Source organism: Chelon labrosus (genome assembly GCF_963514085.1).
Source record: "Chelon labrosus genome assembly, chromosome: 17".
Taxonomy (NCBI): domain Eukaryota; kingdom Metazoa; phylum Chordata; class Actinopteri; order Mugiliformes; family Mugilidae; genus Chelon; species Chelon labrosus.
The window spans coordinates 6,548,028-6,570,389 of record NC_140350.1 but is presented as its reverse complement, the minus strand read 5'-3'; the positions used below and the strand labels follow the sequence as shown (position 1 = coordinate 6,570,389).

Here is a 22,362-nt window from a genome sequence, read left to right as displayed (position 1 = left end):
AGACTGAAAGAAACAAGAGGGTTCACTGTTCCTACTTCCGGTTTCGACTACACAGGTCGCACATAGTAACTAATTAAGCAGAGATTTAACGATTTAACGTTTTAATAATAATAATAATAATAATAATAATAATAATAATAAGAGTAACAACAACAACAACAACAACAACAACAACAACAATAATAATAATAATAATAGTTTGGATTGACACATTTATTATCCCGTTATGTTTAATGAGATTTGGAAAGCAAACAAGTACATGACTCCTCTACCCGCTTTTCTATCTGATAGTTTTAGATAAATATGGCTCAGTGGGATAAAAAAAAGTGATTAATAGTGAACAGATATGTAGTTTATTCTATGATTTATTAAGTCGTGGTAACCCGCTAAGAAAAATGTTATTAGTGTGACCGTAAACCATTGTAAACTTGCTCCGGCGAGGGAAGGCTTCCAGAGAGAGCAACTATCTTGTAATCCTGTAATCTTTGGTTGTACTTTAACCATAAAGACATCCGTTTTAATCGACTTTTCCTGCAGCTTTGACAGTCTTTCAGCATAATCAGCAGCAGCTGGAATCATGGCGGATATCAGCAAAACCGAGAAGGTTCAGCTGCACGCTCCTGATCTGGAAGAACTGCGTGGTGGTAAGAAGCTTTAGCTTTGATGTAGAGAAAACAGTGGCTCGGGCATGTGTACAGAACAGCATTCCCAAAGACATTATTGCTGATTGGTTGCAGTATTACAAGCTGGACTGGAAACCAACTTCGCTGAAGTCAAGGTGAATGTTGTGGAGTGTCCCGATCTCACCAAAGAACCCTTCCAGTTTCCTGTCAAAGGTAAGAGACTCAGCAAGTACACCTCATGCATATTTCTAGCTGTAGTCTAACATGGCAAGTGGGAATGCATGCCATACATGCATAAATTTAAAACACAGGTTTAACACATTTGCAGCCTTGCATCCTTGTCATCTTTCTCTTAATGAATCTGTCCTCGTGCTGTAGGCTTGTGTGGAAATCCTCGCATCACTGATGTCGGTGGCGTACCATACTTGGTCCCTTTGGTTCAAAAGCACAAGGTATTTTGTAATAAAAATATTGCTTAGCGATATTATGCAACCACCTGTAGTAAAAGGGTTTATTATACCGTTGTTCCTCTCGCTCCTTCTCCTAGGAGTACAACATGAACACTATATCAAAGGAGCTGGAGCTGCCGGGAGCTTTCATCCTCGGTGCAGCAGCTGCCCCAGGCAGAATTGTTGGAATGAATGCAGAGGTGAATCACTTGGGAGCACAGCAAAAAGAATGGTCTGCAGCTATTCAAACGATAATTCACTGGCTTCTGTTTAGATTAGATAACACAACAGGTCATGCACACATGAAGTCATTACTGGTTTGAAGAGGTTAGCATCTGCAAATCATCAAAACTAGAGTTTAATTTTCATTTCAGCTGCAAGCCTGAATAGAGACTGTTCTCTCTACCCCCTTACCTTTTCCTCACCTTTCTGTGACTGTCTCTGGCGTTGAAGCTGCATGTTTCTAAAGTGTGGTCCTGGCCCCACCAACCTGCCCAGAGTTTATTTCTTATAGTTATCCACTCCTGACTAACTGTTACATAATTCTCCAGTGTGTTTATAATCTTCCATGCATACATTATGTCAGCCTATTCAGCTGTAGTATTATGACTGTAATCTTGGATATAGTTGTCTGCCTCTGTGCGCGTTACTGTTCTCATAACAGAGCAGACTATATACCCACCAAGCTGATCTATAAATAATTGTTTGGATCCTGGCTTTCTCCGTCTTTTTTTAAATCTATTACCAACCTCCCTTGTATCATGCATCACCTAGTATCATGTAGTCTTATTTGCATCATGTATATCTGCTGCATGTTTCATCTCCCTCTTTTTTTTTCTCTCTTTGCCACCAACCCCCTTTAGCTTGCTTTGGGGGTTTAGTGTGTATAACGCAAGACGCTGCATGATTCCTAGAGTATGATCTGAAATGGATACTAGGATTAAAAAAAACATCTTCTCTTCCCCATAACGGCTTTGTAATAAATCACTTGATAATCTGAAAGTAAATTATTATATGCTTGAAGAGCGGTTTTGCAGTTCAGGACGTGATTGAATAAATAATCTCGTCCACAGCTGATGCCTCTGGTTCTGACCGAGGCGGGGGGACGGCCTGCAGTGAACAGCAGCTACTTCTCCTCCATCAATCCAGCCGATGGCCAGTGTCTGCTAGAAAAATACAGCGACAAATTCTCAGACTGCAACTTTGGACTTCTAGGCAACCTCTATGCTTGTGAAGGGAAGCCCGGAAAGGTAAATGAATCTTACCTGATTATACCTGATGTGCAGCTTTCTGTGTCAAAATGGCGTTGTTGCTTTGAATTTTGGAAAATAATCAACATGTCTGGTTATATATGAACTTATACACAATTATCAGCAAGTTAATAATATTACTAATGTTTCTGTGCGTGAACTTCAGCCCCATTGCATGTGTGCTCACAATATTTAAAAGAATAAACATTAATGAAAGCACGTTGACTGAAGCATATCCTCTTCACCCGTGTGCTTCTCTAGGTCATAGAGGTCAGAGCAAAGAAGAGGACAGGAAGCCACAGTCTGGTGACGGCTTTGAGGACGACTCTGGAAGGTCACTACCCCGACAAAAGCCTGGCTCTGGGAGGCACCTTCATCATCCAGAAAGGGAAAGCTAAAATCCACATTATGGTAAATACTCAATGTGATACAAAGCACATTACTGAAAGCAATATGCACCAATTTACTCCCTATCTTTTGGCTTATCATTAGCCAAGAGAGTTCTCGGTCTGCCCCCTCAACACCAACGATGACGTCAACAACTGGCTGAAGCACTTTGAGGTCAGCGCTCCGCTCATCTGCCAGTCGGTGCTCGTGTCCAGAGACCCTGTAAGTAAATGAAACACACCTCCTCTGAGTGAGGCATGTTGAACAACCCCATCTGTTGTCATTTTCCAAAGCAGGCTTCTTTGTAACGTCCATGTGGTTGCTGTGTTTCCAGGGCTTGGACCTGCGCGTGGAGCACACACATTGCTTCAGCCACCACGGAGAAGGGGGCCACTACTACATAGACACTACACCCGACAGCGTGGAGTACCTGGGCTACTTCATGCCAGCAGAGTTTGTCTATCGCATCGACAGGCCCAAAGAGACCCACACAGTTGGGCGAGACTGAAAAATCTAATATAAGCACATAGGTTCTCATTTAAATCAAGCAAGCAGTGTGTGATTGATATAAGTCTGAATCAGTACTATTCATTTGAAATCACAGCTCACATTTTCTACATACAGGATGATTACTGTAGAAGTAATGAATGCCACTGAAGGGAAAAAGTATAGTGGATGTGGAACCTTGAACTACTTAAGTGCCTGCCAAATCAACTGTTATAAAATACATTGTGCAAGACAATGTAATGTCTACGTGCTGCTTGAATAAAGAGAAAACTTTTTAAAGACCTCGATGGTCCACCAACCCACACAGTGTTTTCACCTATTTGTTTGATTAGACCTCTCAAAGACTTAAATCTTATTTGCTCTTATAGATATTCTGAAGATATTCTGTGTATTCAGTACAGGCTGCAAATGAATAACTATTCACCATCATTGTGGTGTAGGATTTAAAGCTATACTCAGTTTTTGCACTTCAAGCCAGCTTTGGTTGGCTGGATGTAGATATATTTCAAATAAACATGTGGATACAACTACACTGTTGTAGTTGTGTCCAATATATGACTTCTGGGCCACCACAAGCCAAGAAAGTTTTATAAGTCTGACTTCCAGTTCAGTTTAGTTGCAAAAGAAGTAAGAATCTCATCTGGCACATTTGTCCCTCAAATTCATAGTTATGGAAGGCAAGTCCAAAACTGGTGACAAACTATTAATATGAGATAAGATAATCCTTTAATTTATCCCACAGTATGGAAATCTGCAGTGTTACAGCATATAGTGAAAGGCACTGCACACAAGAGAAGGAAAAATAAACATTAAAAAAATATAAAAATAAGCTAATTGAATACAACTGTAATGGTCCACTGGGAGCGGGCTTGGTTGTACAGCTTCACAGCAGCAGAAAGGTCGGCCGCTGAAGGTGATGCCCAGCGCTGTTACAGCGCCATGGAGGAGGTGGGACTGGTTTTCCATCAGGGATGACGGCTTTGCTTCCATCCTCCTATTACCCACCACCTCCACACACTCAACAGGGCAGCCAAGAACAGAGCCAGCCTTCTTCACCAGTCTGTTCAGTCTCTTCTAGTCTTAGATGCTGTTGCTCCAGCAGACCACTACATAGAAGCTGGCTGATGCCACCACAGAGTAATAGAAGGCCCTTGGGAGTGCTCCCTGTACTCCGAAGGACCTAAGTGTCTATAACAGGTAGTCTACACTGGCCTTTCTTATAAGGTGTCATTGTGTGGTCTGTCCAGACTATTACAATAGTTGGGTTAGGGTTTTTAATGTAACTTCAATAACTTTATTGTAGGGACATTATTGTAAAAATATAGCTGGGTAATAGTATAGGTAGTAACAGTAATACTGAAACCTTTATAACATTAACATTTTTTGAAGGATTAAAAAATGCCCCAATATGTCAATTTAAGCAAATCATTAGAAGAATATGTTAACCTGCACATTAAAATATCACTAATGACAGCACAGTAGCAGCACTTCTCATTTTTTTTGTTTGTTTTAACAACTACCTTGTATTTTGAACGAGGGAGCTGGAGTTTCAGGCTCTGTAAAGCTTCTTGATTTTGATTGTAAATGGTACAGTATTAATGAATTTTGTTTCATTAAATAAAAAAATGTGAAGGCCTTTCATATGTCTATTTATAGTTTTTGTTTTGTTTTGTTTCATTATAAATAAATTACATCAAATACAGTATTTTTTTGTTTTTGTTAAACACTATATTACTTTACGAAATAATTTGATAAATAAAAAAGTTGATCCCTGACGTTGCTCATGTACAAACGGCGCCCTCTCCTGACCAGAGCGGCTAATACACTATTTCCCACAATGCTGCTGCCGCAGCAGTCCGGAAGTAAGACGTTTATTGACAATATGGCCGCCAAGCTGGGTTTGGATTTGGGGAAAATTGTGATTTGACAGCACACACCGGGACAGCGATAGTAACCCATTTCAACCTCAGGAGGATACAGAACAGATGCATTTGAATGAAGGGACCCGCGTATCAACGGGACGGTGTCAGTGAGCTGAGGAAACGTCCAGAGTGTGAACCCCGTCATGTCGTTTTTCAAGAGGAAAGGTGAGGAAGAGGCTCCCACTGAAGGCTGCAACGTCAACGGTAGCTAGCAGCAGGTAGTCAGGCAGAGAGGAGAGAGGTCCTCGATAGGATGCAACTAATGGGCGAAATTGCGGCCGCAAGTAAATTAGCCAGGGACGTCGCGGTGTGTGAGGGAATGTGTCTTCCTGCTGCCGCCGTTCACTGCAGTAACATAGCTAGCTTAGCGGTGGCCTCTACCCTCCCTGCTTCTCTAACCCAGTGTTAGCCAGGGCGGCATTAAATCAATCACACAGAGCTGTCTGCGATAAAACCAGTTAGCCAAGTACATGAATGTGTTTATGTTTGCACAAAGCAGTGCTGCTACAAGATTAAACGAGTTTTATTATCGGCAGTAGCTAACACTTGACACAGTTGTTGGAAGGTGCTATGGCAGCTAGCTAGCTTTATGGAGACATGTTTAGACAGCCTTAATGAGCAGGAAATGACAGAAAATTGCTGCTTGTATATGAACCAGACTTGTTAGCTGTCCTAAAGAAAATCCACCTAGATAAAGATTGTCTTCCCATTAAGACCAAAGGGCTAAAAAAAATGACAATACGTTAGCTAACGTTGGTAAAGTTGCCCAGCATCATCCATCAGTAACCTGTCATCAGGACCTGTCTTTGAGCAATGTTACTTGTGACACCAGGTATTTTTTCTCACTGTAGGCTGCCTTCACTTGTTTTTGTGGTCGTTTTGAAGTCTGTGTTTACACTGACAGGTGCCTCTTATATTTTATTCACCTCCAATCAGACACTTCTCAGTGTCACAGCTGAGCATCAACACAACCTACAGTCTCAGCAGTGACCAGAAATGAACACTGCACTACAAAATATCTGCTAAAGTAAACATTACAATCTGTCATGCTCTTACGCAGTGTGTAAGTGTTAGCACTTGAGAAAAAGAAAGCTCTTCATTTTCTCAGTACGTCATGCCAGTGAAATTATAAGCGACCTTTACACTCAGCCAAGTGACAGACAGCAACAATATCTGCTTGTTTTGATATAAAGTAATTGGGCATATTGGAGAGGTAGTGATTGTGAAACGGACGGAGAAAACTCAGCTCATGTTTCCTCAGGAAATCAGCACAGAAGCTTCCCACTCTAACCAGGCCTTCAGTTGTTCTTCTAAAATAGTGACATTGGTGGTTTTACACAGTTGGCTAAAGCAGTCAAACAGCTGACACAGCAGCTCCAAAAATGAGGAAATATTAAAAGGGTTCTCTGAATCATGGTGGTACTCAGGACTAGCACGAAGTGAATGTGCTCCCTGAGCTAGGAAGTTGGAAATTTCTATTGAAGTGAAAGTTTTGCAAAGAAACCTTGTAGATAGAAAGATGGATAGATACTTTATTAATCCCAAACTGGGAAATTTCACTGTTGCAGCCACAATGTTCAGACACTCAGCATACCATACAGAATATATAACAATAGAAGAATAATAAGATTATTGAATACTAAAATTGCAATGAAATGAAATAAATTACACTAACCCAAGAAAAAACAACTGTAGCTTTCCTTGAGACCATAAAGTTGTCTGAGCCTTTTAAGAAAGTGCGCCATTGTCTGTCTGTTATATGGTAGATGAGTCAAGAATGTGGTAAATGGTAAATGTTATTTTGTAATGACAGTGTTATTATTGTCTTTGGTTACTTGCGCTTATACAAGTCGTCTTTTTAACAGTTTTATGGTGTATTCGCAGTTTTTTTGGTAATTATTGTTGTTAATTGTGATTTGTCACAACCAGAGCCCAAACACCTAATACTACTTTCTGGTGAAGTACATCAAAGTTTGTTGCAGTTCAGACTTTTAAAACAGTCACGTCTATTGGCAGACAGTGTCTCTGTGCCAGCAGACTCTTGGCTGACACATGCAGTCACAAACAGCTGCATCCAGAACGTCTTCAAGGAAAAAAACATGTTCTGTACCATTTCCCCAATCCTCTCAGTCCACTTGTGCTTGAAATTGATACTTGGCTCAACTGAACTGTCTAATCTCTAGATATGACTGTTGAGTCACTGTGATGAGTGGTTGCCGCTGTGTCAGCCACTGTGCACTCAATCCACTGCAGGGTACATATTTCATTTTTTATATGACAGTTAGCCACAGAGCTTAGGAGTGACTTCAAAGTGTTGAATTATTTTGCATTAGGTCACATCATTTTAGCTGCACCACTAAGTTCTTATAGTGTGTCTGTGTGTGTCTTGCAGACAATCAGTAAGACTCAGAGGGCTTTATCTGTAAGCTGGCTGACAAGAAAACCAGAGCTGATAGACCAAGGTCACAACTCTTAGCAAGGACTCAGTCTTGACGTTCATTATGAAAGCTCTTTGAAAAGGTTCTTTCTATAAATGTCTCAATGCTTTTACTTAAACCAGGTACAGGTACTCATTTTTGGTTATACGTCGTTACAGAGTCCCAATTTGAGTACTAATAATCGATCATAGTTTTAGCAATGACTTTCAAAATTTGCACTTAAAATGTTTGGCTTGTATCGATATCATCACTGTAGCGGTGTAGATTTTTGAGAGTCAGTTGGAGTATAAGTGTATTGCTTGAAATGAAGGTGTGTAGACGTTACATTCGAACCTTATTTACAGTAGGGCTGGGTATCACTACTGATTTCTTGAATCAATTTCATTTTGATTCAGTATAGATTCTATACTTGCTGTTCTCTTCTCTTCTCTCTTTGCTGTTCTCTTCTCTCTTTCTTCTGTCTGTACCCGGCTGGCCTTAGGCAGATGGGTCCCTCCATATGAGCTGGGTTCTGCTCGAGGTTTCTTCCTGTTAAAAGGGAGTTTTTCCTTGCCACCGTTGCCTTCAGGCTTGCTCTGGGGGTTTCAGGCCGGGTTTTTGTAAAGCGTCTTGAGACGATTTGTATTGTTATTGACGCTATATAAATAAAATTGAATTGAATTGAGATTCATTGAGATGTGTTTCTGTTCGAATATAGCTGTAGTAGTGTTACTGTGTAACGTCTACTTATATCGTTTTCCTGACTATGTCATAATGTAACTAGATATTGTTTTCCAGTCTTTCCATTACACCACAGCAGCCATTTACCTCACCCCTGAATGAATCCCACTCATTATTTTTCTCTCCCTGGTCTCGCCCAGTACTGTGACTCAAAATGCTGTATGCGTCTCCACTTACAACTCTGCTCTCATCTTTCTCCCCGCAGCCAAAAGCAAAGAACCGGAGAAAGTGACAGATGCTAAAGTCAATAGAGGTGAGTTCATGTTTACTTCTGAGGTTATGAAAGTGTCACATAATGAGCTTAAATTGAAAATACTTCAGACACTGGAGTTTTATCAAATATTGTGGTCGATGCATTTGGAGAGCCCTTGGTCACTTTCAGATCTAATATAGATACATTAAAATGTACTGCAGGCCTGAATAAAATCTCAAACTTTTTTGCTCCAAGAAGGTCTTTATTAACTGCTGCCAGCTACAGGAGCTAGGATAATTAAAGTATTAGTTAGCTGCCACCTATCCAGGTCATTTAAATTGAATAACTCCATTTATGAGTTTTTTTATTACTAGTTTAGCTCAGAAGTACTATCGATAAAGTTCATATATATAATCAAGAGTTGCCTTCTTGTCCTCACTGGTTTTCCGTTATTCATTTATTTTCATTGTTTGATTGATACAACTGTAAAAATGTCTTTAATGAAAGTGATTGAGTTTACTGTTTGCTTATGTTATTTGGTTTAATCACTGCTGGTTAAATCATCTGAAGGACCTCTGGTTATTAAGGAAACACACAGCACACAGTCAAACACTGAGCAGTCTGTCTTCTCAAATATCTTTCATGCCCTGAGGCCTCTGCACACCAACTGTGACCTCTTTCAAAAACTAAAAAGGCTTTTTCATACGAGTCACACTGATGTCATACATTCAGGCCTCACAGAACTTTGATTGTACCCATTGTACCCTTCTTGCTTTATTTGTTTTTCTAATTTTCTGATTTCTATCCTCCACTCACAGCTCCAGTCAGCCCTCACTCTCCATCACAAGCACTGAGGAACCACCATGCCATCCACGAGGCTGCTGGTCCCAGCCATGTGGCCATCAACGCCATCTCTGCTAACATGGACTCCTTCGCCCGCGGCCGCACCGCCATCCTCAAGAAACAGCCAAGCCACATGGAGGCTGCGCACTTTGGAGATCTTGGTACGGAGCCTGCCTTTATGTGTTTGTATTTAGTTTTTAGTTAAATCTACAACCAAACATGTGATCACATAAATATGAGGTACATAACAGTCAGAAAGATAAACTGGTTAATAGTTGGAAAAGTCAGGGTTTAACTGATTTCATGTTTTACCTCATAGGTTACTGTTACTACTAAGAACACATTTCTAGTTTATGTTTATTTACTGCTGGCTTGTCATTTGTCTGTTTAGGATTGATGGGGCTGGTGGATCCTTGTTGTAATTTGACTAAGATTTGAATAAATAAAAATTTGATTACAGATGCACACAGTACACGACAGATGGAAAAACATCCATAGGAGTTGCACTACAACTATTGATCACTTTATAATCTGCTTGTAGTTCTCTGGATTATAAATATAAATAATCGATGTCAGTATTTATGGTGACGCTAAACCAAATCTATTTCAGTTACAATTACATATTAGTATTGAAAGCAAGACATTCTTATATTTAAGAAGCCAGTACCACAGAATATTTTAGTTTTTGCTTGAAAAGAGACTAAATAATTGATTAATTATAAAAGGAAGCCTTAATCCTCTTGATTGACTTACTGATTAATTAACCAACTCGAAAAAGATCATGTTTAGACAAAGTGAAATCAATACATTAAATAATTGAAGAAGAAAAATACATCATGTTTACATCATGTTTGTATCATCTGCTAAATTAAAAAAAATATATAAAAATACACAACCCTTTGAAAAGTACCAAAAATTGAAGTTTGAATCTGAAGGTTTTATGTAACTTCAAGGGTGTAATTAGGATTCTGGTGCTGTAGCCACATGCATGAGTGTAACTCTTGCATCACTGAAATAGCTTAAATATCCCACTGCCTTGAGCCAGTGGCAGCTCTCCTCTCTCCTTCATTAATCCTGCGTGAGGCGATCACATGCGTCAGTTTTGACGAGCACCCAGACATTCCATATTCTGCCGGTGTGGCGTTGGCGTTACAGAGCTTCTCATTCAGTCTTATCCTGAAGAAACCACTCCTCTCTTCTTTTTATCAGTGCTCTATAATTAGTTTGTTTGCTGGATGCCGTGACGTGGGGCGGAGAGTGCGTCCTTCAAAGTCGTACGGCCAACATGTATAATGACAGGAGTGAAAGGAACTGTACGAGCAAGTTGTTTAGAGAATAGCAGGCGTGAGACAGAAGGAGGTGGAGGAACCTGTGCTGCAGCCCGGACAACAAAATCTGAATGAAACTCATCCGGTGCTACAGATTTCTGGGCTGCGGTCTTAAAAGAAGGAAGACAAAGGAAGTGGTAAAGGAGGATTTCAAGAGGCAAGGAGGGTTTGTTTAATCGTTAAGCTTGTAGTTAGCCCTCAGAGTTCAGACTGGTGTGGACTGGCAGCAGGAGGCGTAATGTGAACACGATTACAGGATTTCCCTGGTCTGTTTTGATAGTAGTTGAAAGAGTATAAAGCAGTAGCACATATTAGGGGACGTTCTAACAAACTTTGACTGGTTCTGAAGATATGCAAGTGAACAGGAGCCTTTGATGTCGACTCAGACAGTTGCTGCTCTAGTTGTTATGATTTTTAACAGCTTTCAGGATTGAGGTAGATAAGACTGTGTGATCTGAGAGAGTCTGAAGAGGGGGAGTGAAAAGCACATTGCACTGGGTGACACCTCTTCAATGAAGCACCATCTTGTTTTCAAAGAGAAAACATAACACCTCAAAGCCACAGCCCACGCTACAGCCTAGCTGTGGCCGATGTGGTCTGATTCATTATCCAGAAAGTGTCAGTGCTGTAGTCAGTGGCCTCGTTCAGACCTTGCATTAACATCCGTCCTGGGGAATCCGATCGCAGGTGACCAGCTGGTATGGCATGGCTGGTATGGTATGGGTGTGAACGCATCCAGGACGCATTTGAATGATCTGATCTCAGATCAGATTTGGAGGTGATCTGGGACATATTTGACCACATTCTTTTGGTAGTGTGAACACACATCCTGTCACATTAAAGACCTCCTCCTACTGAGCAGTTTTTCCTCATTCATTCATAAAAAAAAAAAAAAAAAACACACAACCATTATTATGAATGATCAACTGGAAAAGGAGAGCGCACAGTACATAATATCTGTTCAATAGTATGAGAGTCTTTTAAAATATTGTGTCCTTGTAGCTGTTGAGTAACTAAATAATAAATAAATCTCAACAAGAAACAACAAAGAGGAAACAATTATTTAAGATGAGTACACTGTGTGCGATTCAATCATTAAAACAAATGTATTGACATGTGTTTAATTATTGATGCGATCGTGTTGATAGAGACCTTAAGGAGCCGTGTGGAGTTAATTTAGTATTTCCTCTATCACCGGTGTCTTTATTTACCTGATTTACCGGAGATTACGGTGCTTATGAGAACTCCCAGGGCTGGAGTTATAATCTGAGCTTTGTGTAGGTCTCTAAAATAACTACCGTCAGGGTGGACATTAATAACTTAGAGTGTCTGTGCCCAAGTCATGACGCATATACAAAAAGCAGATGTTCAGCGGCAGAGACCCATTAGAGACAGCAGCTGTTACAATATTCTACCGCGCACCAAATTATGTTGATGTTTATTTGCGTACAGAGCACAAAACTCAGATGGGATCTTTAGTGCTGGTTGGGGACGTATGTGGAGACGCATTTTAATGCCAGGTGTGAAAATAGCTGGCCACGATTGGACGGTCTGAACGGGGCCAGTGAGCACGCTCCCTCATTTATTTGGTTTCCTAGGACTGTGTATGTCGTTTGATAGAGGATGTTCCCCAAACAGAGAGTCTCTATTTGAGACATTGTAGAGCCTAATAATATGGCATCCTTACAGGACTATTTGTTCAGTGTTCAGATGGTAGCGTTTGCAGTATGTTGTGATTGGACTGTCAAAGGTTGCTGTGGATGCCACTGTGATAGCTGACCACTTCATGCACGCATGAATGACGGAACGGACAGGGCGCTAAGATGCTTTTGAGGCACGCCTGTGAAAAGTTTGTCTTGGGTAAATCATCTGTGAAATTGCATAGTCTGAGGCCACTTTTAGACAGACGGAGAGCTGGAAATTCACAAGACTTCAAAACAAATATCCAGGAGTTGAAATTCAGCTCACGATACTCCTCAGCCTGGACCAAATGTTGAGCTGAAATAAATAAATAAGCTGAAGATCCACCTTTTATCTTTCATTTCATGTTGCAGCTCCCATCAATATACTGCACAATTTATCTTCCTTCTGGTTCAAACGTTGAAGGCTGTAAATAAGTAAGTGCAGTGCTCAGTCTGTTATTAAAGTTGAGCACCTTAGTGTTTGTGTGCCAAAAGGCTGTGTAAATCTAAGTTTATAAACTGTGAAATACTAGTGTTTTAAAGTTATACTCACAGTCTTCTCTCATCTTTCACCTTGTAATTACTGACTTAATTCAAATGCAGCTTTAAGGAGCACCACAGGGTTAATACAACATCTACTTCACCTATTGATTTAACACTGTATTTGGATTGAGAAGTTGTACATATTTATGCTGAATGCTCATTTGAGTGTATTTTCACGTTCTAGGTCATTCCAGTGTGAACTATCAGCCCCAGGAAACCCGGTCTCGGCTGTCCAAGACGGTAGACCAGGTCCTTCGGGACAATGTGGCAATACCACACTACATGCATTTCATGGAACTAAGAGGCGCCGACCACCTTGTTCGGTTCTGGTTGGAGGCTGAGAGTTTCCGCTCCACCAGCTGGTCTCGTGTCCGAGCGCACAGCCTCAACTCTGTCAAACACAGCTCCCTGGCCGAGCCCGTCCCTGCCTCTCCAGATGGCTCACAACTCGCCCAGAACACACCCGCTGCCCTCGGTCAGCACAGTAGCAGTGAAGGCCCTACAGTGCTGTCTGAGAGGCGGGACTCCTCCAGTTCAGAAGCGGGCCTGAGACCCAGCACACCGCGAGCAGAAACTCCCAGCCGGCAGGTGTCCTCCAGGACAGGAACTCCGTGCAAGGTGCCGTCAAACACCACCCTGCAAGGCATCTCTGACACACTCATGAAAAGTGAGTCAATAACTTCTTTCTATGTATTTGCCCAGTTGTTTACATGTTATGCTCTGTGGATTATATATATATTATATTTGAATATATCAAAAAAATAATTAAGTTGCTTTCCTGACTAAATTGTCAAAACTGAAACCAGACAGAAATGCAGAAAGCCATTATGTCAGTCCTGTTATTTTTTCCACTTATATGGTTTACTGGTCCTCCTTTAATGATGTAATCTCTTTACGCCCTCCTTCTGTTCTGCAATGGTTTAATACCAAAAGAGCACCATAATCAGTCTATTCTGATGCATCCAGCTCTTAATATTCTCATAATAGTGAGTGAAAATTGACTTTAAGGTAGAGTTTACTCCTTGTCTTGGATTTTCTGGAAACTTGGTTGAAATATGTGCTACATTTGGGAGCACATGACTGTTTCAGGGGGAAACAGTCAAGACAAACTCTTCTGCTCTTGCTGTGAGCATTGAGCTGAGCATTGAACAACTACAGTGATGTATCTACAGGCATGTTAATAAAATGAATCACACCCTCATGATATCTATTCATTGACAGTATCTGTAGTTGGATAGAACCTTGAGGCTTTAATCCTTTAATCCTTTTGTACTTGATATCTGGAAGCTGTCACTATGTTAAAAGTATCATTAAGTCTATTTCATCTCAGTATATCTGCTTTACAAATGTCAATGATAATGACAGTGACACTCAAAAAAGTGAAACAATAAAGTGATTGCAGTAACGAAGAAATATTTTATAGCTTTGGTTTTATGAATGTGTTTGGGCTAAAAGACATTAGTAAAAGGTTAGATAGTTTGAAAGAGCGGTAAAGGAAGCTATATATGTAAAATTGGAGAATAAGTTTCACACATATCCGTCTGCATGATGAGCTGACGGCCTTTTTTTTTTTCAGGTATAGAGAAAGATGCTGTTACCATCTTTACCAAGTACATCTCTCCAGACGCTGTGAGGCCCATTCCCATCACAGAGCAGATCAGAAATGACATAGTTGGTAAGACACGTTTTGTCAGCATTTACACTCACCTACCAGTTCATTAGGTACACTAGCGAAAACAGAAGTATTGTAATACAGTTCTCCTGCCCTAAATTTTAGCGTGAAGGTCATGAAAGTCACAAATCTTTTGTAATTTGGTTCCTCAGTTTGATTTATGATGTGGGTGCATGATAACCTCTTGTTGAATACTTCTTTTTTTCCTGTGTGTAGCTAAGATCTGTGGAGAAGATGGCATGGTGGACCCAAACTGCTTCGTCATTGCACAGTCGGTAGTCTTCGGCGTCTTGGATCAACAGTGAGTTTCTGTCCATTCACGCGCTCGAGCAGTTAATGCTCACACAGCCATGTTTTGATGTTCACATTAAAGCGCAACTTGTGTCCTTTGTCATTTTACCACCTCGACATCCTCGCCAGCGCCTGCATTCACCTCCCACGTGCTCTTTGCTTTCCAGGCACTTTAGTGAATTCCTGCGGAGCCATCATTTCTGTAAATACCAGATTGAAGTGTTGACTAGTGGCTCTGTGTTCCTGGCTGACATCTTGTTCTGTGAGTCGGCTCTCTTCTACTTCTCAGAGGTACGTGGGCCCTGTGGTTCCTAAAACATCATGTATTTGTGGCACATTTTGACACTTTTTTTTTCTTTCACACCCAATTTGTGCCTCCTCTTGACTTCTTGTTATACACTTGGCCTCAAAGACAGTAAACATAACAAAACATGACCTACTGATAAATGTCAGCGTATACACAGATAAAGGTATCGCAAAAATACACTGTGACTTTCATGGAAATTTATTTTGTTTATCTTCGTCCTTGCAGTACATGGAAAAGGAAGAGGCGATGAATATACTGCAGTTCTGGTTAGCGGCAGACAACTTCCAGAACCAGCTAGCAGCTAAGAAGGGCCAGTATGACGGCCAGGAGGCTCAAAATGATGCCATGATCCTCTACGACAAGTAGGTCCTCTCTCTACAGTGCTATTGTGCTCCATAACACTCAGGTATTTTTAGGTCTCCGAGTGGCAACAGCTGTGGATGCATATATTATGCTGCTGTTCATCCATCCCATTCTTTTATGAAAGTAATATCTCTGCAGCGCCTTGAGGGAATTTTGTCAAAGGTAGCTTAGGTGTCCACTTGGGCTCAAGAGTGAACTAATTAGAATTACCATATTCTAATCAAAGAATCAAAATTTCAAACAAATGTCTGACAGGATAACATGATGACGTGATGATGGTGTACATCAAAAAGATTAGTGGTCACCATAACATCATAATATCAACGTCTGTTACAGTTACAGATGATTTGAAAAAGGAGTCAAAACCCACGACTGAGACATCATTTATCAGCCACTTACAGCAGCCTCAATATGCTTACCCTAGCATTACCATCCCCTCATTCATTCCTTGAGTCTGGAGTTTCTGGCCGTTAATCGGTTACCACTAATTGTGAAAAAACACGATACTACTAATTACAGGGGAGTATCTTGTCTTTAACAGTCCGCAGTCACCAGTCTTTTACACACTAGAGTCAAATATCTTCAAGAAACCCCAACAGGTCCGGCTGTCCTTATTTCAACTTTGTTTTAGATATACTCTGACCAAGATGACTGAAAAACTACAGAATTTATTTTTATAGAAAAGGGTCTCTCATCGTCTTCATTGTCATTGTCTGGCAGCATGTAGTAATTTGTTCCTTCATTATACATGTTGATCACTGTCACTTTAAGGTGGAGGTAATTAATTCATGTAGTCCATTTACACTTTTGTGAGGAAACTGTCTGAAATCACTGTGATATCATGTTTTACTGAGTTTCTTTGAAACTGCTGTATTCATTGCACTCAGAGTATGATTAACTGTGCACATAGTATTTCATTTTGACGAGGTAAAAGTAATTTGTCATTTGTACAGAAGATGGAAGCTTGGTCTTGCTTCCTCTTTTTTCTAATGTCACTTTATATTTGTTGCATTTGTTGGGGTCTATTTTGACTCTTTTCATTAATGCATTTCTTAGTAAATGCCTCCTTTTTTGCACATGCTTACCATTGGCAGAATACATCTTCTCCCCTTTGGGATGGGAATATTACCAATTTAAGATATAAAATCTTGAGGTTCCGTCTGAATTTTATTGCCTATTGGGTACTGATTCAAATCTTAATATAGGTGCCTTGCCCTGAAGTCATCCTCTCATTGCTCTGCCCCCCCCTCAGGTATTTCTCACTCCAGGCCACCAACCCTCTGGGCTTCGGCGACTCTGTGCGGATGGAGATAGAGTCGAATATCTGCCGAGAGGGAGGCCCGCTCCCCGACTGCTTCACCACTCCTCTCAGACAGGCCTGGACAACCATGGAGAAGGTCAGATTATCTGATAGCCGCACACCAAGGATCCCATAACTTTCAATGGAAATCTGTTACTATGTGTAATATAGGTATGTTCAGATGTAAATATAAGTGGGAAGCCTTCATTTGAGTTGCATGCCCTTTAAAACATTTAATTAGATATTTTTGAAATCATCTGCTTGAATGTTTTTTTCTGGAATTTAATAGGATCCTCCCTAAAGGTTTTGTGTTGTAAGTCACTGACAAATTGTCCCATTACACCACTGACAAATGCTCCTTCCTTACATTAATGGCCTGTAAGTTGAAAACCATTGTTAGCACATAAAGGCCAGAAACAAATCTTTGTATCTTTTAGCCCAGAGATATATCAGGGAGCTCATTATTTTCTAACGGAGTTGACCCTGTTTTGCATTTGTTCAGGTCTACATGCCCGGTTTCCTGTCTAGCAACCTTTACTACAAATACCTGAGTGACCTCATCAATTCGGTGCGGGCGGATGAGTTTGTGAATGTTGGCACTCTGGGTCAGGGTGGGCCCGCAGACAGCGATCGCTCAAGTTCAAATGCCAGCGAGGGCTCTCAGACTCAGGTGACCTCCCAGCATTTACCGACACCTTCTGCCCCTGTGGGGATGTTTCTCTGTCTGCTGACATTTAGCCATGTCCTTCCTCGTTACACGAATAATGAAGATATTTCTGTTAATGCCAAAGGGTCGTGAACGTTCCTGCCATTTAGTGAGTAATAAAAAAACAACGCTACCTGTAGTGCTGCTAAACCTTCAGTTGTGTCTTCTCTACAGCAGGCAGCCAAAAGGGCAGCGATCAAAATTCTGAAGAACTTCGATGAAGCCATCACGGTGGACGTTGCTAGCCTGGATCCGGAGTCCTTGTACCAGCGGCCTTATGCTGGGTGAGTGTTTGTGCCTGTACTATACAGTCATAAAATCAGGATTATGATCTCTACATCTTATCACAGATTTGCGCTTATCTAATTTATGGTTTGATAGTTTCCCTTATTGCTTATGTTATGTTTCCCTCCTTTTGCCTCAACATGCTTTCTGAGCTTGTTCTGAAAATTCCTGAACAGAAATAATTTGAAAGGACTGTCTTATTGAAGACAAAGTCTGTCAGATTATCTTATTGTTGAATGATGTTTGAATGTGGTGAGCGTCTGAGCTTTCTGTCAGTTGCCTTTATCGGCCGCCTCTTCTTTGTCTCCTCAGGAAGATGACGTTCGGGAAGGTGAATGAGCTCGGTCAGTTTATCAGGGAAGCCGAGCCTGAGCCGGATGTGAAGAAGTCCAAAGGTATGATGTCGGGTCACAATTATTACCAATCATTCACCTGTATAAAAACAGCTAGTTTAACTAACACACATATTTCCATCACTGTTTCCGCATCATTTTCCAATGTGACAAATTTTACTGGCATTTTTTAATGACATCTTGTTGCTGTCTATTCTCATTTGGTTTAGTGGCACTTGAGAGGAGAATGAATCTCAAACGTAATCATAGTACTGGTCAACGGCTTATGGAGTTAAACCGTCGAAAGCATTTATACCTGTGTGTGCTGGTGTGTCTGTATTGTTATGTAATTACGCCACCAAAACACTAGGCGGCGACTAGCCAGCTGTGTCACTGTACTTCACACAATGGCAAGTGGAACTGAGCAGCTCATGTTGGAGTTAAAGTTAATAAATGTGGATTAAAAGTTAGTTTCACTTATATTTACTGCAGAACATAAAGAAGATATCTGAGAAGACACTTTGTATGAGCCTCAACAAAGGAAAACGTCTGCGCTTGTCCGGCTGTGGAGTCACATGAACAGAGAATGCATTTCACAGCCGTTATAGGTGATTTAGACTTCTGCGTTAAGGTGACGCAGAAGCTACGGCGTCAGCACAGACCCCTACGCAGACAGTGCGCAGACCCTAGCGCTGTAACTGATGTGCACCTCCCCAGAAAACTAACTACGAGCCACGGCGACGCAGAACACAAGAGCTGTGATTGGTCCGCTTGGTAGTAGCGCGTTTCCGCTTTAGTATTCCCAACTGCTTCTCCATCTCTGCAATTTTCAAATTGATTGTTTTGGATCAATACAGATGGAACACATCGAGGAAAGGCTAATTGAGGAGGTTCTGAGATACATACATGTTTGACTTTTGGCGAAAGTTTCAGTCACCATAGTTGAAAGTAAAGCAGGAAGTAGAAACAAAAATGAACCCGACTGGCAAAAAAAGACACAGCGGCGACTAGCGTTTGGGTGCCGTTGTTACAGAGCGAGCCAGACTGATGAACGCAAAAGTATAAATAGCTCATACTGGCGCTGGCTGCATGCATAAGTTATGATGCAGTGGTTGGCGTCACCGTGATGTGTTGTTACATTTCTGGAGGTGCACTTCAGGTTCCGGTGGTACGCTGTTGCTATGCCATCAACTTGTCGCGGTACTGTAAATTATGCTTCACTGTTTCTCTCCAGGCGCTTAGTGTCAAATATCTGGACCACCTTATTCAGATGAGAATAACATTATTATGCTCCTGAAGGCGTGAGATCCACAACATTATGACTATAGACACATTGCCTTTAATTTGAGCTGAAACAGTAGTTGGTTACTCCTTTGGTTAATGTACCACCAAATAATAATCAGAACTTCCACTATTAAACTTTCAATCATTTAATCAAACATTTCCCCATGATAACATATATTATTTACCTGATCATACAATTCTTTCCAAAAATTAAGATTTATGTAGTGTAACTCTTGTGCTTGTGCTGATTGTAATTAGAACTGGAGGATGTCTGGCAGGGATATTTGATTGTATTCCACACAGATCGTATTTACATATCTGATATCATAGTTTATTAACGTGTCAGTGCAGTCCTAGTTTTAATCCAAATAAAAAGCGAGAGACCAATAACTTGGAGAAAGTTATTTGCCTATTTGCTAAAAGATGATCAAAAGGTATAAAATCTAAAAAAACAAACAAAACCAAACAAAAATATCAGATCCACCATTAAACACAATTCCCTAGCTTTAGTAAGACAGCCCCAGAAGCAGTTCATACCAGCAGTTGGTTATTGCTGTAACTTACTGATGAGTGCGTAAATTTAATAGTGAGAGCACCAGATAACACACGTTAACAGACAGAGGAACACAGCACATACTTGATAAATACAGTTGAAAAACAAGCATTTAAAGAAATGCTGCAAAAGAAACAACCCTGAGGCTCATACCTTTTCTCTGGCTCTCTCCCTCACTCTGTCATATTTTTATCTCTTTCCTCGCGGTGAAAAACATCTTCTCCAAGCCCATGAATATAAACCTCCCCGTCTGCTTCTATTCTCACTACAGCTCGTAGTCTTCTGAAATATTTAAGAACTTTCCCTTGGGAAGAAAAACAGCACTCTGTAGGTCTACAACATACAAAAATCTTTTTTTTATCATGTCTCTTAGAGTGCTTTCTCTAGGACTGGAGATGAGTACCAGACCCAAGTTGTTCACTGTGTTATTCAAATATCAATAAATAGATTATTTTAATAAGAACCTAAATACTTCTTGACATAATTTTACAAAATTGGATTAGCTTGTAGCCTTGTTTATGATTTGTACTTTCTGATGCAGACTCTTTGTCTCAAGCAGCCTTCCCTCTCCTCTCATTTAGGTTCCATGTTTTCTCAAGCCATGAAGAAATGGGTCCAAGGCAACTCAGACGAGGTGAGCTTTCCAGATGTTAAGTTATCATAAATGATTCCATAGCAGTGCTGTAAGAGAAATAGGAGTAAGTGCTGTGACTCTTATGATCCAAGGCCCAGGAGGAGATGGCATGGCAGATTGCCAAGATGATTGTCAACGATGTTGTCCACCAGTCACACCATGACAGCCCCGGCAAGTCCACAAAGGTAAAATCCTTCACAATGTACTCTTGTTCCTGTGAGGGATCATTACTGATCTACAGTTAAACGCTGTCTTTTGTCTGTGTGCAGTTATGACCCCGCTGAGGAACCAAAGGACTGTCTCCCTGCAGACGCTGGCCAAGCCAGTGATAAACTGTACACAGGGTCCACACTGCAATGAACTGCTTTACTCTGAGAACGAACAAGGCATTTTATCACCCAACCTCCATGTGTCTGTGTGTGTGTCCCTGCGTGAGTGTAGCTGTAAGCTTGGTTGAGTGATTGTTCACGCATGGACTAATAGAAAACTTGAAGTACATCACTGTTCCAATCTTCCAACTCCATAACACTATAAAGGTACAGGTGTAGTCGCCAAAAGTGAAGCAAAGCTAAGTCATCAAACTGGAGGAAGTCACTCCCGAGGAAGGAAGCCTTCACCATGATACCAGAAGAAAACAGCAGCACGTCAGTCAGGATTACCACTGCTTTGTCTCTTATCCCGGACCTATGGAGGATGCGTCAAAGACTGAATTACGTTCACTCCCTCCCTTGGCTTTTTATAACCATTCCTTGTTTTTACATAAAGATTTCTCCTAAGGGTCGGCTACTTAAGGAGCGTTGTACAGTTTTTTTTTTTTGCAGACGCTTCCCTCAGCCTGCCAAGAGTGGTTCTGTCAGCCGTTCACTGATGCTAGCTGCCTGACTATGGCCGTTTACGTACTGTAGAACATGTTGAAATGTGACAATGAAACAGAAGCAGAGCTGATTCAGCTCTTGGACTGGCTGACCTTCTGTATGAATTTTGCGGCACCTTTACAGAGCATAGAAGAAATACTCCCTAAGGAACTTTAGTGCTCCAGTCTTGTTGGAAAACTCTTGCCCTAAATGTTATATATATATATATATATATATATATATACAGATATATATATATTTAGATTTCTGGTTTACCCCATATATCAATGTTAGTCCTTTTTTATGGTGATCACTGTTTTTTTTTCTCTTCATACATCGCTAAAACAAACTCCAGTGATGACCGGACTGTTCAACTGGAAAGTGTGCTCAGTGAATGAAACATTTTTTTTTTAATGTCTTTTGAGCCTTATTAGGATGTGGAAAAGAACCAGAAAAGACTCTTGGTACTATGTACCACTAATGTTTTCTGACATGTATGTGTACTTAATCTATAATATATTTAAATTGTGTTTGATTTAAATACATATATTATGAAATGTTTTTGTCTGTCCTCATTGTTTTTTGTTTGAAGTAGTTAAGCTAAACTGGTGGTACATTATTGCACTCCACTGTCATCATGTCATTTTAATACAGAACAATGCATTATGTTTATAGGCAGATGGATTTTGATCATTCTCAACAGTATTTTTAAAATGTGGTGAAGGGGAAAATCTGTCTCCAACAGCAGTATGGCGGACTGTTCTCACCTCCAACCAGGTGGGGGCAATGTTGGTTGTTTTGCTACTTAAGGGTAAAACTGAAAAAAGCTTCGTTGGCACAGTATAGCAGTTTTACTATTACCAAAGCTTCTCTGGTCTGTCTTACAGAAAGTCAGA

The 22,362-nt window shown here is 40.7% G+C and overlaps 2 protein-coding genes across 4 annotated transcripts; both read left to right on the top strand.

The window, feature by feature from the left end:
- Positions 1 to 473: 473 nt before the first annotated feature.
- On the top strand, positions 474 to 3,754 carry cUnh11orf54 (chromosome Un C11orf54 homolog). The gene is made up of 8 exons (XM_084564510.1): positions 474 to 644; positions 738 to 836; positions 1,002 to 1,075; positions 1,171 to 1,272; positions 2,146 to 2,322; positions 2,584 to 2,733; positions 2,815 to 2,931; positions 3,044 to 3,754. The coding sequence occupies exons 1-8, from the start codon at positions 578 to 580 to the stop codon at positions 3,215 to 3,217; spliced, it is 960 nt and encodes a 319-aa protein (XP_084420636.1). The 5' UTR covers positions 474 to 577; the 3' UTR covers positions 3,218 to 3,754.
- Positions 3,755 to 5,097: 1,343 nt separating this feature from the next.
- akap10 (A kinase (PRKA) anchor protein 10) lies at positions 5,098 to 21,976 on the top strand. Of its 3 annotated transcripts, none has more exons than XM_084565081.1 (15): positions 5,098 to 5,303; positions 8,502 to 8,549; positions 9,308 to 9,493; positions 13,070 to 13,552; positions 14,462 to 14,560; positions 14,774 to 14,858; positions 15,016 to 15,139; positions 15,381 to 15,517; positions 16,771 to 16,915; positions 17,321 to 17,488; positions 17,702 to 17,808; positions 18,122 to 18,204; positions 20,560 to 20,612; positions 20,705 to 20,797; positions 20,882 to 21,976. In XM_084565081.1, exons 1-15 carry the CDS (start codon positions 5,282 to 5,284, stop codon positions 20,885 to 20,887), a joined length of 1,839 nt encoding a protein of 612 aa, XP_084421207.1. In that variant the 5' UTR covers positions 5,098 to 5,281; the 3' UTR covers positions 20,888 to 21,976. The 3 variants fall into 3 exon arrangements, with proteins under 3 accessions (XP_084421207.1, XP_084421206.1, XP_084421208.1); XM_084565080.1 differs by having other exon boundaries at positions 17,699 to 17,808; XM_084565082.1 differs by lacking the exons at positions 5,098 to 5,303; positions 8,502 to 8,549; positions 9,308 to 9,493 and adding an exon at positions 12,732 to 12,777 and having other exon boundaries at positions 17,699 to 17,808.
- The last annotated feature ends 386 nt before the right edge of the window (positions 21,977 to 22,362 follow it).